The sequence below is a fragment of the Mercenaria mercenaria genome, unplaced genomic scaffold, assembly GCF_021730395.1.
Source record: "Mercenaria mercenaria strain notata unplaced genomic scaffold, MADL_Memer_1 contig_3661, whole genome shotgun sequence".
Lineage (NCBI taxonomy): Eukaryota > Metazoa > Mollusca > Bivalvia > Venerida > Veneridae > Mercenaria > Mercenaria mercenaria.
This window is the reverse complement of record NW_026461822.1, coordinates 49972-65856: the sequence shown is the minus strand read 5'-3', so window position 1 is coordinate 65856 and position 15885 is coordinate 49972. Positions and strand designations below refer to the sequence as shown.

Genomic DNA, 15885 nt, shown 5'->3' with positions numbered 1-15885 from the left:
CACATGATTATGGATACTCCGTATTACATATTTCAACAGTGACATGGTTGCAGTTCTTCATGAAAATTTTGAAAATGAAAACTATCAAATATAAGCAAAATTCTAACACGACCAGCAAATAACCTACAGGCATGTAGAGCAAAATCTATCTCGGGTTATTCTGCAATAACCCACGCGCGTGCAATGACGTCATCCGATCCAGCTGCTTAAAAAGCAGTTACTATTTTTTCTAACACTGTAGATACAAGTATGTCGTGTTAGAATCGAAATAACAAGTTCCAAAGTGTGATTTATCGTTGAATAACCTGAGTTTTTCGTTCTTATGCGAAACAATATTCTTACGCATAAGAACTCAAAACACAGGTTATTCTACGATAAACTACGATTGGGAACTTATTATTTCTTAAATAAAGTTACAGCGAAAATGAAGTATTCTACAGAAAGGCAAACCAAAAGGCATAATGAGTGGACAGGACAGGCTGTATGACATCAATATGGCAAACACACACAGGAACCTGACATACTCTTTCCCATAGTGGAACTCCAATAACACATGCTGAAAATAAATTATCAACTATTTATAAATTGTTGTGGAAAACATGAGGCAGAAGTAGTGCCTGAAAAAAATGCATTGGTCTGTTAAACCAGTGTGTAATTAATTAAATAACCACCTATGATTATATTGCAAATCTTATTGCATTACATTACCATTACCGTAGTGGTCATATGATAATAACTATATCATAAACATTCATCAAACCATTATATTTTTCTTTCAAAATTCACTTATGAAACAACGTTATTAACTGGATATAAACTGCAATCCACAAACAGCCTAATATTTTGCTGGAACATGGCAATGTCTTCTTGTCCTACAGTTTGGAGACATGCAGATATACTTGCCTTTCTTACTGAAGTTCTCTCAGCAGATGATTTGGCCATTAGAAGCTTTATTCCATAAATGAAGAGTTCGGAAAATCTTAATAACTCTAAAGCGGTGCCGATAAAAGCTGAGGTTATCACGTAGTTGACGAAAAATGCACCATTGCCCGCCAGGAATATACAACTGCAAACCGAAAATTTGTATATACATTTAGTTATACTGTTGTTTCCACCAAGTAACATTTCAAAAATGTTTCATTTACAAGAAGGTCATGATGACCCTATATCGCTCACCTGTTAAACTTGGCCTTGGAATCATCAAGATAAATATTCTGACCAAGCTTCATGAAGACAGGGTCATAAATGTGGCCTCTACAGTGTTAAAAAGCTTTACCCCTGATTTAAGTGAGTGACCTAGTTTTTGATCCCGCATGATTCAGTTTCAAACTTTGCCTAGAAATAATCAAGATGAGCATTCTGACCAGGTTTCATAAAGATAGGATTATAAATGTGGCCTCAAGAGTGTTAACAAGCTTTTCCTTTCATTTGACAGGGTGACCTAGTTTTTGACCCAACATGACCCAGTTTCAAACTTGGCACAGGAATCATCAAGATATACATTCTTATAAAGTTCCACGAAGATAGGGTCATAAATATTGCCTTTAGAGTGTTAACAAGCACTTCCTTTAATTTGAGAGGGTGACCTACTTTTTGACCCCACATGACCCAGTTTTGAACTTGGCAAAGGAATCATCAAGATAAACATTCTGACCAAGTTTCATGAAGATAGGGTCATAAATATGGCCTATTGGTTGTTAACAAGTTTTTCCTTTGATTTGACCGGGTGACCCAGTTACAAACTTGGCATAGAGATCACCAAGATAAACATTCTGTGCAAGTTTGTATTAAATCAAAGCATAAATGAAACCTCTATATGGCTGAAATGACCAATATAGAAAATTTTGCCTCTTTCAGGGGCAGTAACTCTAAAACCCATAACGGAATCTAGCCAGTTTTTTAAAGGAAACAAGATCTTATTGTGACTTAAATTATATGTACGTGTGGTTAAAATCAAATGTAAAATGTCACTTCTATCGTGCTCACAAGGTAAAATTAACATATTTTGGCTCTTTCAGGGGTCAATCAGGGGCCGTAACTCCAAAACCTATGATTGGATCTGCCGCATTCATCATGGAATCCAAGATCTATTGTTGTTAAAGATATTTTGCAAGTCTGTATTAAATCAAACTATAAATAAAGTCTCTATATGGTTGCAAAAGCAAAAATAGCAAATTTTGGCCCTTTAAGGGGCCATAATTCTTGAACTCTTGATGGGATCTGGCCAGTTTTCGAAAGGAACCGAGATAATATGCCAATACAAGTTGTGTGCATGTGTGCAAGTTTTATTAAAATCAACTGCAAAATGTGGTCTCTATCGTGTTCACAAGCCAAAAAAGCAAATTTTGGCCATTTTAGGGGTCATAACTCGGGAACCCATGATGGGATCGTGCCAGTTTTCGAAAGGAACCGAGATATTATGCCAATACAAGTTTTATTAAAATCAATTGCAAAATGTGTTCTCTTTCGAGTTCACAAGCCAAAAATAGCAAATTTTGCCCCTTTAACAGGCCATAATTCTGGAACCTATGATGGGATCTGGCTGTTTTCAAAAGGAACCGAGATATTGTGCCAATACAAATTGTGTGCAAGTTTGATTAAAATCAATTGCAAAATGTCTCTATCGTGTTCACAAGAAATTGTGGACTGATAGATGGACGCCGACGGACGAAAGGTGATCACAAAAGCTCACCTTGTCACTATGTGACAGGTGAGTTAAAAATACATGTAAAGTACCCTATAAATTCAGGGTTAGAATCACGGTTGTTTTCAAATATATAGATTCTAACGCTTCTTATCAAATTAAAAATAAGGTTAGAAATATTATGCAGGGTTCTGACATATTATACATGTCTGAAACATCCAAGAGGTCAAAGATTGATTTTTTAAAACTAATTTCATGAAAAATGGCAGAACACAGTAAGGTGTTGGTTATCAAGACCATCATTTATGAATTGAAACCTTGTTGAAGTCATAACCATGCCTAACAATCACCATGTTCCTAGGTTATAAAATGAAATTTATAGACCAGTTTAAAAACTCAAGCAACGAACATGGATCCAGTGACTGCATTTTAAATTACCAATTTGAAACAGTGTATGTGATTATTACTTACTTCCATTTCATGCTCTTGCCTTTATCTAGGACAAAAATATCAAACAGTGCTTTGGCGCTGAAAAGTAGAAAAATACTGGATATAGACAAATGTATATGGTGTTTGAAATACAAAGGTCTTGACCAGACATGAACAACTGTAATCACTGTATTTTATATATAGGAAAGTGGACCAATATAAACAGCCAACCATGACCTTTTTACCTTTGAGCTGGCTATACGGATGTTGCATGTGCTGCGTTGTCTTGTACCACTGGTCATTTGTGCCAAGTTATTCCAAAATCCCATCATGTACAACAAAGTTAGGCATCAAACAAGAACAACTGAAAACACTTTAAATTTCTTAGAAAATGACATGTCCTCAAACTTTGAGCCATTTACATGGTTCCTACATGTGACATATCCACTTGTTATGATAATTATTTGTGTGGAATCACACAATGCATTAATGTTTCTCAGTCAGACACAATTTACAGGCACACTATATGTTGCTTGTTATGCTATTTTACATGGCAGGCCAATATATAGGTGAAATTGAAAACATTACAACTATTCCCAATAATCAGTATATCACTTTCTCTGTTTAGTTTACAAGTGACATGTTTAATCCCATGCTCCTTTAAGTTTTCAGATGAGACTTGGCACTGAGGTCTCCTGGTTCTTTAATGTGTCGAAGTCTCTATTGTATCAGGCAATATCACACAACATCTCATACAGTATGCCTTCAGAGAAGGATATCTCTAATGAACATCCTACAAAGATTCGTTGTTTTGCTTTCCAACTAGATAAATTTCTTAGTAAAATAACCTTTCCAGAATAGTCTGCTCTATGGAGGACAAATTAAAAGCCTGCTCTATGGATCTATAGAGGCTGAACTGTATGACCAACAGTTTTTTTTTACAAGGTGTTGTCCATAAGAATTCCTTCATCAATGGCAGGGTTATGGATAGAACAAGAAACAGATGTTAACATGTTAACCTTTACCCTCTAAGTGTAACCTTGACCATAGGGCTAGGGGTTTGGATCTTGCACATAACACATGGTTTCATTATGGTGAACATTTAAGCCAAGTTATTTCAAGAAACAGACCCTGTTAACATTTGACTTTTAAGTGTGACCTTGACCATAGAGCTAGAGATCTTGTTCTTGCGCATGACACCTCATCTCATTATAGCGAACATTTATCCAAGTAATTTTTAAATTCCTTCATGGATGGCAGCGTTATGGATCGGACAGGAAACAGACCTTGTTAATCTTTGACCTCTAGGTTTGACCTTGACCTGGAGCTAGCGATCTGGGTCTTGTGCATAACACGTCATCTTATTATGGTGAACATTTATGTCATGTTATTTCAAAATCCCTTTATGGATGACAGAGTTACAGCCCGGACTGACGGACAGAGCGATTTCAATATGTCCACCACCTCCTGAGCAAAAAAAAAGCAAAATCTTGGATTTATTAAATTTTTAGATAAAAAATTTAACTGGAATTTTTTATTTCTGTAAAATAATTTCTCAACTTTTTCTAGTCAAAATGAAAGAAATTACTATGTTTCACATCTTACACTCAAGAAACATACAAAATGAATATATATTTAAAAGTTTATTTGCTAAATAAAGAATTCAACAGTGTGTAAATGATGTCCGTGATCAGCCATTTCTTGAATTTCAAACTGCCATATATTTTTCGATAGTCAGATTTAAAAAAAAATCTTTAAGCATTGTGAAGGACTTGAGGATGGCTTTCATGCAAAAGTAACTTACTTTTAGGCATTCCTTGCCCTTTAAAGATAGATATGAAAAGTACAAAAAATACAGTCTGCTCTATGGTGGACAAACAAATTACCGCCTGCTCTAAAATAGGTTGAACTATATGACTAACACCTTTTTAGACGTGTAGTCCATAAGTATAAAATGTGGCATCTAAAATAAACTTAGGTATACATTAAAGATAATAGTAAAGGCAAAATAAACCTTGTTAAACCAATAGATGGCAGGATGAGAACCATTAGTAACATAAATATAAACATCTTCAGAATGACAGCATGATGCTCCGAGCTCCTGAAATAGAACAAGGTGGACTGTAAGTAACAAAAGTATTTGTGTCTTCAGCGTTCTGAGCTCTTAAAACTGAATATGGTTTACATTACATTCAAAAATATAAAATATCTTCAGCTTGATAGCATGGTGCTCTTTAGGTAGAAAATGTGGTATTTACTGTGCTAGTTCAATTAACAAGGTTTTCTCTATGATTTTATCCAATGACCTATAATTAATGCTTTTAAGTTTGATCACAGTTGTCCTGAGCCTTCTTTAGTTATTTTCTAATCATTTTGTCTCAAGATCACAGTGACCCTGACCTTTGACCTACCGACCCTCAAAAGCACATTAAATCAGATTTGATACAGTCATAGGCCCAAGCACATTCAACTTACTGATTGGAAACTATTTTCAGTAGCGTGATCATTGTGACCTTGACCTTTGACCTACTGACCCTCAATTTTTGGTCATAGGCTCAAGCCCTCTCAACTTAGAGATCGTAAACCATTTTCAACAGAGTGACCACTGTGACCTTAACCATTCTCGAACAGGCTCCCAAAAACAATATAGGCCTTCTAATAAATATACGCAATCATTCATGAAGCATGACGACAGCCTTATTGATTTTAAGTTGTTTCAGAGTCAATATTACTGTGATCTTGACCTCTGACCGACCTTTCCTGAAACAACAGGGTGTCATCTCATTACCTAAGGCACAAAACTGCATTAATAGAAAGATTTACTTATCCACTTTTTGCACTGAGCTTACAATCTTATGAATATGAGCAATCCAGCCTTTAAAGCCTGCCACTGCAGGCTTAGGCATTCTTTAGCTAATTATCAGAAACCAATTTGAAAATGGTCTGCCTACAATCTGACAGACACAACAACCTAACAAGCAACATAATCAAAACAAAATACTCTCTCTTCTTTGCCATGGGGCAGAGTATTATTTTGCTAGGCTGCTATCTGTGCTTCAAAAGGATCTTCTTATAGAATTTCACTAAGAAACAATTTATAGATGGGCGGTTATACGTCGGGCGTAATTATTTCACGAGGGCAAAGCCCATGTGAATTATTTCGTACAACGTGTAACAGCTGGAGTGTATAAATAGTGTTAAAACACTGTTTTGCTTTAAATTATTTTGATTTTAATACGTCTTTTATTGTAAAATTTAGATCAAACGTGATAGAACTGAATTGTGCTAAATGGTAGGCCGTTATGCTCATTTGTTTATACACGCCTGGACCGGAAATGGTAATATATATCTTGCTGAATAGTTCAGTTAGAGCGCAAATGATGGCAAATTATTCTACACAGCGAATTCCCAACTCAGTGTGTGTGCGTGTGAATTAATCAAAACAGTTGTACTATGTGACATTTTGTTTTAAATATGTTTTAAGTATTTGACTAATTTTAAAAACGCTATTTCACGATGCGACATGATGTCAACATAATATCCTTGTGATGATTTAAAAATTGCCTGGTCATATGAGAATAATAAATAATACATTACCTAGTCCAGTGACCAACATACTGATCTGACCAGCAAACAATTTTTAGTAGAAGGGCTGTGAAAGTCCGCAGTAATAAGGTGGGCAGAAATTGTACAAGTAATGCACTCTGAAACACAAACAATATTAGCATAAGATACATATTTACAAGGTAAAAGAATTACAGTGAAACACTTCACGTCAGCAATTGATGTGGTCCCTGGTCAGTTTCCATATATTTTCTTTGTTTGAATATCTTAAAACCTTGGGTAATTTCATTAGTTTGCTCATAATAATGCACCCTTGAGTCAACAGTGTTTTACTTGATAGACAGTCATAAGAAATTCACAATCTACTTTTCAATCTTTAATAATATTTGGTTAAATAGTTTGAATCTGACTTCAAATTGTTTATACCTCATTACAGAGGGTTAAAGACAAGCTCTTGTGGGTTCTATTCACACGTCCACACGTCCACTTATATTTTCTACAATGTTGTTCACGACAGATGCACTTTTTCTACACTGATCATACTACAATTTCTGTTGAATTTCAATGACCTCAAAGTTCCATATAGAAACATTATCATACATTAAACCTGTCTGAAGTACTAAAACCCGATGAAAAATTCTAAAATGAAATCCATTTCTTAATGATTTCCACTACAGTTAAATCAATGTATGTCTTAAAATTCACAAAATTCATTTCATCAAAACATTACTTACGTGAGTTTTAGCAAAATAGTCTTTATAACTAAGTTTATCCAAGTTGGTTAGGATGATAGAAGGTGTGGTCAAGAAGAACAACAAGATCACTACAAAACCGTTGATTAGAATTGCCTTTAACCACCATTTCCAACCAGACTGTGATAATTTCTGCCTGAAAAATTAACAACAGATAATATAATATCACATGGTTATATTAGTCTTAAATATATTTTATCAAGTCCATCTAAAGTGGAACTATTACTTGTATTCAGCTGAAGTAAAACTGGACAACAGTAATAAATAACACCCTGGTAAAGGTGCATTAGCTATACTATTCAACAACCCACCAGCTTCCAGGAAATATGGGCTTGGGGCATATATGCCATCCTATCAAACAACCTCTAACTGACCAGAAAAGAAACATGTGGTTACCAAATCAGCCACCTTTAACTTCTAAGAAAAGATGCCACCCAATTCAACTAACTTCCATAGAAAAGAGGCATATGCTACCCCATTCAGCAACGTGAAACTTACCAATAGATATTTTCTGGTGAAGGGGAATATGTAACCTCCTACAGACCTGTTTACCCCTTCAAAACAATGCCAGTAGTCCCCAAGTGATTTATCAGTAGTTTTAACCATCTGTCAGTAGCTATTGCGTATAAAGTCGTGTTGAGGATATATGGCAGTGTATTGTCAAAATACTGCTGACAAGGCTTCATTTATTTTTGCGCAATATCTTGCAAATTAAAGTCTGCACCACACTTTTAATTATCCATTTTGATCCATGTAGACAGACAGGGCCCATACTGGTCTGAAAAAAGTTTGAGCCACTTTTATGCGGTCAGTAGCAGGGTGGGTGTGGGGAGGGGTGTTCCCTCCTGCTTTGAATATTTTATAATTTAATAATAAAACAGTGCTGTAGTAAGATTTTGAAATAGGCAGGGTGGCAGCTGGTAAAAGGGCACATCAAACTGCAAAGTGGCAATATGGGGGAGGGTGTGGGAGGAAAACCCTCTCCTGCAAGAAGAGTCTCTTTGGAGTATCACCCCCAAGAATATTTTGAAAATTTATGCCCTTAACACAGCCTTTTGTGCATTTTCTGACTGAAAATAATATGTTTCAATCTTTAAATATTACCTACTACAATATCCAAATTATGAAAAACTGTCACTACATCTCTGATACCCATGTTTAGGAACAACTCCTGCTTTAACTTTTCTCTGTGGGCTTCATATGGGACACTCGTTTATAAAATGTATTACAGTCTCTGGTACTCCTCATCTGCAGAATGGCATTTATTTCCTACTTTATTTTGATATTCGTTAAGGCAATAACCACTTTGCAGCTGGAGCAATGTTTTCTGATTATTCAATCCCTGTTTCACACAGCAGCAGACGCTCTCCTTCCGATTTCAAAAACTTTAAAAATACTTGTAATACAATTTAATGTTTCGCCGATTTGTTTATTTCTTGAAAATTAAAGGAATAAAATCATTTAATCAGTAGTAATTAAAACAAACAAATAAGTGCTTCTTCACCGAATAAATTCATTCGCTAATTGACTGCAAACTGCAACCACATGTGTCAAGATGTTTACTACATGCGTTAGCTCACAGAGTTACATAAAACACAGAATGCGTATCGGTATCGATATTTTGCAACCTGAACCAAAGGCAAATTATCTGAACCAGTCAAACTTCTAGAACGGTTACGATTTGGAACAAAGTTATTTGTAGAAATTTCCATTTCACCACTTGCGATTTTTATGCGCATTCGCTATTTGGCCGATCTTTGACTCGAAGTTCGAGGCAATTTTCCGTAGTAATTTTTTTGGTAAATCGTACTCCGTGTTTTTAATCGCAAATTCATAGAAACTACTGAAAATCCGTAGATATAAGCAGGTCTGCTCCTACCTAACAAACTCTAACTTACCAATAGATATTTTCTGGTGTAGGGGCATATGTAACCTCCTACTTAACAAACTCTAACTTACCAATAGATATCCTACCTAACAAACTCTAACTTACCAATAGATATTTTCTGGAGAAGGGGCATATGTAACCTCCTACCTAACAAACTCTAACTTACCAATAGATATTTTCTGGTGAAGGGGCATATGTAACTTCCCACTCAACAACATTCAACTCCACATGAACGGATGATGGCTGAAGATTCTGGAAGGCTTTACATGATAGCTGGAAGTCATTCATTATCCTGTAATATTATAAATATACATTACAGATTTTCTACCAAAAACAAAGTGTCACATAATACATATTATTCTTATACAAATAATATAATTTATTTTTGCGATAGAAGCGTCATGTTGTCATGATTACGGCAAGTAGGTGGCACGACCACGTGACATGTTCATTCAGGCATACTCATGCGAGGTTAAATAACCGTATCGGTATCCGCAGATATTCGGCCTTTCTGGCGTAAGACTTCATTCTGCACACATCGCTAAAATTTTAATAAGTTGAATTGACTTGTATCAGACTATACGCAAGTTGCAATGCCTGGTAGAGGTAAAGGCGTGAAGAGAAAGGCCAGTTTTCAGCGACGGGACAACGCTGAGCAAGCAAATCCTAAACGTCGGAACAATGCTGAGCAAGCAAATCTTCAACGTCGGGACGACGAGCAAGACACTATACTTACACAGCCAGACCCAGGTAATTTACGTTCAGGTTCTATTATAAAATTTGATGATATTATTCGGTCAGCGGGTCTACTGCCCGAGGGGTGTGGTGGCAACGCAGATGAAAATGCGTCACGTCCATATACTAGGTCTAGATCGAATCATGTATAAATGTAAATCACATGCTCGGAGTGTGGAGCCTCCCACTCAGCGGTAAATTGTTATATGAAGCCGTGCATTGAAAAACCAATGCTTCCTACGAGTACTTTCTCGTACCCGAGAAAAAGTCATTTTCAAAACAACACCCAAGGCAACTTTAACTCTAGAGGCAGAGACCGTGGTGCCTTTAAGAGTTCAAACCCCAACAGAAGTTCAAACAATCGGCAGTAAAGCACTTTCTGTTCCGCAGAACTTAGATGTAATAAACTTTGCAACTACGCCTATTAACATTTCGGCTTTATGTAGATACATTTCGTTGTATAAACACAAAAATTCATCGTCTTTCTTGAACGGGTTTCAGTCAGGTTTCAGTATGCATTATTCAGGGCCAAGAAAAGCTTGAGAATGTAAAAATCTCAGGTCGGCATTAAAAAATCCATGTATTGTTCAAGAAAAAATCAACAAAGAAATTTCAGCCGGTAGAATGGCTGGTCCCTTCCAAAATCTTAAAGTTTCACCAGACGGGCTGGTACCTAAAAAATACGTCCAGTGATTTTAGATTAATACACCATTTATCATTTCCTGAAGGGGAATCTGTGAGTGACTATATAAAATTCTGTTCTGTCAAGTACACTGATTTCGATGCAGCAGTAAATATGATTCAGGATTTAGGCAAAAACTGCAAACTTTTCAAAATGGACCTAAAAATGCATTTAGATTGTTACCTACAAGAAATAAAGATTTTGAACTGTTACGTTTAAAATTTCTAGGTCTATATTTTGTTGATAAGGCTCTGCCATTTGGCGCAGCTGTTAGTTGTTATACATTTGAACAATTTTCAACTTCTTTAGAATTTGTGGTCAAAAGTAAAATGACATCAGGGCAGCTCATACATTACCTAGATGACTTTTTGGGCGGGGATAAGACATTTTCATCGTGTAAATCATTAATTGTTACTTTTACGGAATGTATGAATGAGTTATGTGTTCCGTTAGCAGAGGAAAAAATGGAAGGTCCATCCTATTATTTTTCTAGGCCTTGAGCTGGATTCCGAAATAATGCAGGTGCATATCCCCGCTCAAAAAATTAAAGAGGTGGTACTAAAAATTCAAGAAGTTCTTAGTAAAAAAGAAGGTCACTTTAAAAGAAATGCAATCTCTCACAGGATTGCTTAATTTCTGCTGTAGAGCTATTGTCACCGGCAGGTCTTTCTGCCGACGACTGATACACGCTGCATGCGGTTTGTCAAAACCATACCATCACTTAAGAGTAAATCAAGATTAGATTTAGAAATGTGGCAGTCATTCTTTAAAATGCACAAGGGTATTTCGGTTTTCCACGATAGATTTTGGCTGTCGAATGATGTTCAATTGTTAACTGACAGTGCCAGAGGTCCTGGGTAAGGTTTTGGTGTCTTTTTTCAAAGCCATTGGTGTCAAGCAAAATGGCCAGAATCTTGGCGAAATAAACACCTAACTGATGACATTACAGTCCTAGAGTTATTTCCCATTTTAGCAGCAGTGGTCATTTGGGGTCATAAACTAGAAAACAAAAAGATCAAATTTAATTGTAATAACAAGGCCGTCGTTTGCATTCTGAATTCGTTGACTTCTAAGTCTGAGAAGGTAATGTGTATACTCAGAGCATTGACTTAAGATGCTTGAAACTTGACATCTTATTAAGAGCCACTCACATGCCAGGTGTGCATAACTCTATCTGTGATATGCTCTGTCTCGTAAGACCAAAGGCAGCAGGACCTTTATTTTGTCATGCTGACGATAAATTCATTACTAGGTATCAATGTTCAGCACTCTTATTCAAATGTGTTTCTAAAGCCGGGTTATCTCATAATACGTTCAGATCGCATAGCTTCCTGATAGGTAGGGCAACGGACATGTCGGTAATTGGATTAGCTTCTTCACATATTAAAGCTATGGGGCGTTGGTCCTCTAATGCTTACAAAGTATATATCAGATAAAGGCAATCAAATTAGTTCAGTGTATATATTATTTTCACAGGTATCTGGATATTGGGTGATTCTATTCCATTCTGGGCCGGTGTCCGAGCCAAAGAAGCAAAGAAACAGAACTTAAATGCAGAAAGTCAGAAGATCATTGGTTGGTGGGGAATAAGGGGTATATGTTGGAACGATTTCCGTTATTCAATCCAATGCAATGTTCTGCTTACCAAGAGCCCGATATTATATTTATACAACTGGGTGGTAATGATTTAGTATCCATGTCCCTAACAATGTTAAGGAAAGTTATCAAATGTGAAGTGAAATATGTACGCGAAGCCATTCCAGACAGTACAATTATATGGATTGATATTTTACAGCGGTTATCTTGGGGAGTTCCTGACTCTGTAACCCTAGATATTGAAGCTAAAAGGAAACGTATTAATCGTTGGGGCAGACAACAAGTTAAGATGCATACCCGGTCGGACATATTATGTATGGAAATTGATTTTAAAACCTCTGGGTTTTCCGTCAAGACGGAGTTCACCTGTTGGATGTCGGCCTTGAACTTTATCTGGATTATGTTCAAGATTCGATTGCAAAGAGCCTTTAAAGTATCCCGTTATTGCTTTTAAACATGGTTATAAAGAAGCGGTAATATGTATCAAGTTGGCAAATCGTTCTCGTAGAATTTTAGGGAAATAAATTCTATCAAATTTATTGTGGCGGAAAATTCTCCGTTCACGGGACGGGCAAGCATGCGCATGTGTTTCAGTCGGTGTTATTCATAAATCTCTTTTTAAAAGGAGGTAAATTGCAGATCAATATTACACTTTGGGCGACTAAGTTCGCACCTCCATTGGTGGTTGAAAGTCGCCATTTACATTATAAATTTTGACGAAAATATCAGTTTTTGCCGTAATGTAATGTTATAGTGACGAAAACGCTTGGCCGGTTTACGGTATATATAGTGTGTACGTGTTTCTAGTTGTCCGTTTTTCCAAGTGCTGTGTGAACCGCTAGGTCAGTTTAGTTAACACGTGAACCGCTAGGTCGGTTTAGGTAGGTGAACCGCAAGATCGGTTTAATTACATATACCGCTAGGTTGGTGCACGTGTTTCGTGTGGTTATTAGTCAATCGCTAGGTTGCTTGGCTAAGTTAGCGTACGTGAACTAGGTTTTGCCCATAACTACGTAGCGTAACTCCTAGTTGCACAAGTTAGTTCGGCAATTCTAAGTAGCCAAACAATCAAACTACATGCGCTTGCTTGCTCGTCCCGAAGCCGGATTGTGTTTGTACAACTTGGGTTACCAAACAGCTCCTGGTGTATCTTTTTCATCGCGACCATTTCTGCCATTTATTAGTAACTATAATTTAGTACGTGCATATTCATGTTGTTATTAACTTGGTGCCATTATAATAAATATCGTATACAGTTAAATTTATTAAACTGTTATGTTTATTTCGGTGTTTTTGGTCTTTGCTTCTCTTAGTCATAAAATAATACATATTATTCTTATACAAATAATATAATTTATTTTTGCAATAGAAGCGTCGTGTAGTCATGGTTACAGCCGGTAGGTGGCACGACCACTTGCATGTTCATTCGGGCGTACTCATGCAGGGTTAAATAACCATATACGCAGATATTCGGCCTTTCTGGCGCAAGACTTCATTCTGTACACATCGCTGAAATTTTAATAAGCCCGGCCACCACACCCCTTTAAGGTTTCTTCGATTATAATTTCACAGTTTAAGTAAATCAACACATGAAAGGAATAATGTTAGCGTTATGGATATCACACTGTTGTTAATAAGAATGGTTATTAGTAATTGTTAAACACTCGCTAGTAATATTTTTATATTGCTTTTAATGTCAATGTTGTATTTGGACAAAGTACTGCCGTTGGAATGTTGTTACAGGCCTAACTAAACTAAAGAAACCAGCGTGGGAGCCATCTGGTCTAGTCGCGTAATGGCTGCCAGGTATCTGACTCTAATTTTTCACTTGGCATGGCAACAGAGGTCTAAATTGAAGCTAGTTTCTGTTTAAATTTCATTGTAGGTGTATTTTTGACATTTTGGTAGGAAAATGGGAGAGCAGGTTGTATTTGGTGAAGTCAAGCTCAATTTTAGTATTAGTAGTACTTCCAGGTCACAGCAGTGTGATTTTGATGTCAGTTTACAGTAAGCAAATGTGACCAGAAAAATCTCTCTTAGAAGATACATGACCCCTACTTTTCTCTTCATTTTATATCAGATTTATCATAACTCTTAAAAATGAGGTAAGGATTTGTTCTCTGAAATGGGTCTAGTTATGTTTGGTAGCTCTTAAAAAAAAGGTCAGTTTTATATAGAATATATAGGGAATACTATTTAGCTTATTGTGACCTTGTATGTTTACAGATTTCACGCTGTTGTTCAAGATGGCACCATATCATGGAAACAATTATGCTCGTACCATGTACACGTGGAAACAAACCATACAGCAAGGAATGTACTATATGCTTGGCTCAATAGAACATTTTTCACATGGAAATATCCTTGCAAACAGCCAATAACAGTTGACACCACGCTTTTATCAGTTGCGTTATGTCAGAACATTGTTTTGCTAGTAGTCAGTGTACGCTTGGTTGGACAGAATAATTTCCACATGATGATATTAACTGTGATTATAATGTCAGCAGCAATCGATTTTGCTGCTAAATGTCAGAACAGCGTTTTGTTAGGAACAGAGGGATTATGAGTAGATAGTATTCCGTCAGTTTGATAAACCTGAAATGTAGTTATATTAATCCAGTGATGTGATTCATGTTATTCATAATGTAATACGACACAGTTTGTTTTCTATTAATAATTACGAAGACAACGTAATAAGGCATTCTCTTGGATATATGTGACATTTGACAATAAGCCCTCAGGGCAATCATCAGTTACGCTATGAATGAAGTAAAAATTTTGCCTGTAATATTTATGATTAATTTTGTATTGTAGCTATATTCATTGTTGATATTGCAAACATTTCGTTCTTCAATTATGAATTATTTAGTTAAATAATCTTATTTAAGACGCGATGTAAAGGGATCTCCAGTTTCGGGAGCAGCGAACACGTGTGTTTAAAGTAAATCAAGACTCAATACTTCATTCTGGTCGACTAAGTTCGCAACTCTTTTGGTTGTTAGTAACCTCCATTTACAAAATTATTTCAGTCAGTTACCGGGAATATTTATAAATCTCTTAAGCTTATTGCAATTAAAAGGAGGTAAATTTCGAATCAATATTTCACTTTGGGCGACTAAGTTCACACCTCCATTGGTGGTTGAAAGTCGCCATTTACATTATAAATTTTGACGATTCAGTTTTTGCCGTAATGTAATGTTATCATGACGTAAACGCTTGGCCGGTTTACGGTATATATAGTGTGCACGTGCTTCGTGTTGTCCGTTTTTCCAAGTGCTGTGTGATCCGCTAGGTCAGTTTAGTTAATATGTGAACCGCCAGGTCTGTTTAGGCAGGTTAACCGCAAGGTCGGTTTAGTTACGTATACCGCTAGGTTGGTGCACGTTGTCCGTGTGGTTATTAGTCAATCGCTAGGTCGCTTGGTCATGTTAGCGTACGTGAACTAGGTTTTGCCCATAACTACGTAGCGTATCTCCTAGTTGCACAAGTAAGTTCGGCAATTCTTAGTAGCCAAATACTCAAACTACATGCGCTTGCTTGCTCGTCCCGAAGCCGGATTGTGTTTGTACAACCTGGGTTACCAAACAGCTCCTGG

At 36.5% G+C, this 15885-nt stretch overlaps 1 protein-coding gene across 1 annotated transcript in view; it reads right to left on the bottom strand.

Annotated features, from left to right (window-relative positions):
• Positions 1-524: 524 nt before the first annotated feature.
• The window catches only part of LOC123532047 (calcium permeable stress-gated cation channel 1-like), a gene marked incomplete at its 3' end in the record, with an annotated part of 54772 nt that continues 39411 nt past the window's right edge, over positions 525-15885 (bottom strand). The window contains exons 10-16 of the mRNA XM_053534401.1: positions 9444-9569; positions 7372-7525; positions 6671-6777; positions 5088-5174; positions 3116-3172; positions 900-1066; positions 525-556 (exon numbers count right to left, since the gene is read on the bottom strand). Coding sequence (XP_053390376.1) covers positions 525-556; positions 900-1066; positions 3116-3172; positions 5088-5174; positions 6671-6777; positions 7372-7525; positions 9444-9569 — 730 coding nt within the window. The remainder of the gene's footprint in view (positions 557-899; positions 1067-3115; positions 3173-5087; positions 5175-6670; positions 6778-7371; positions 7526-9443; positions 9570-15885) is intronic.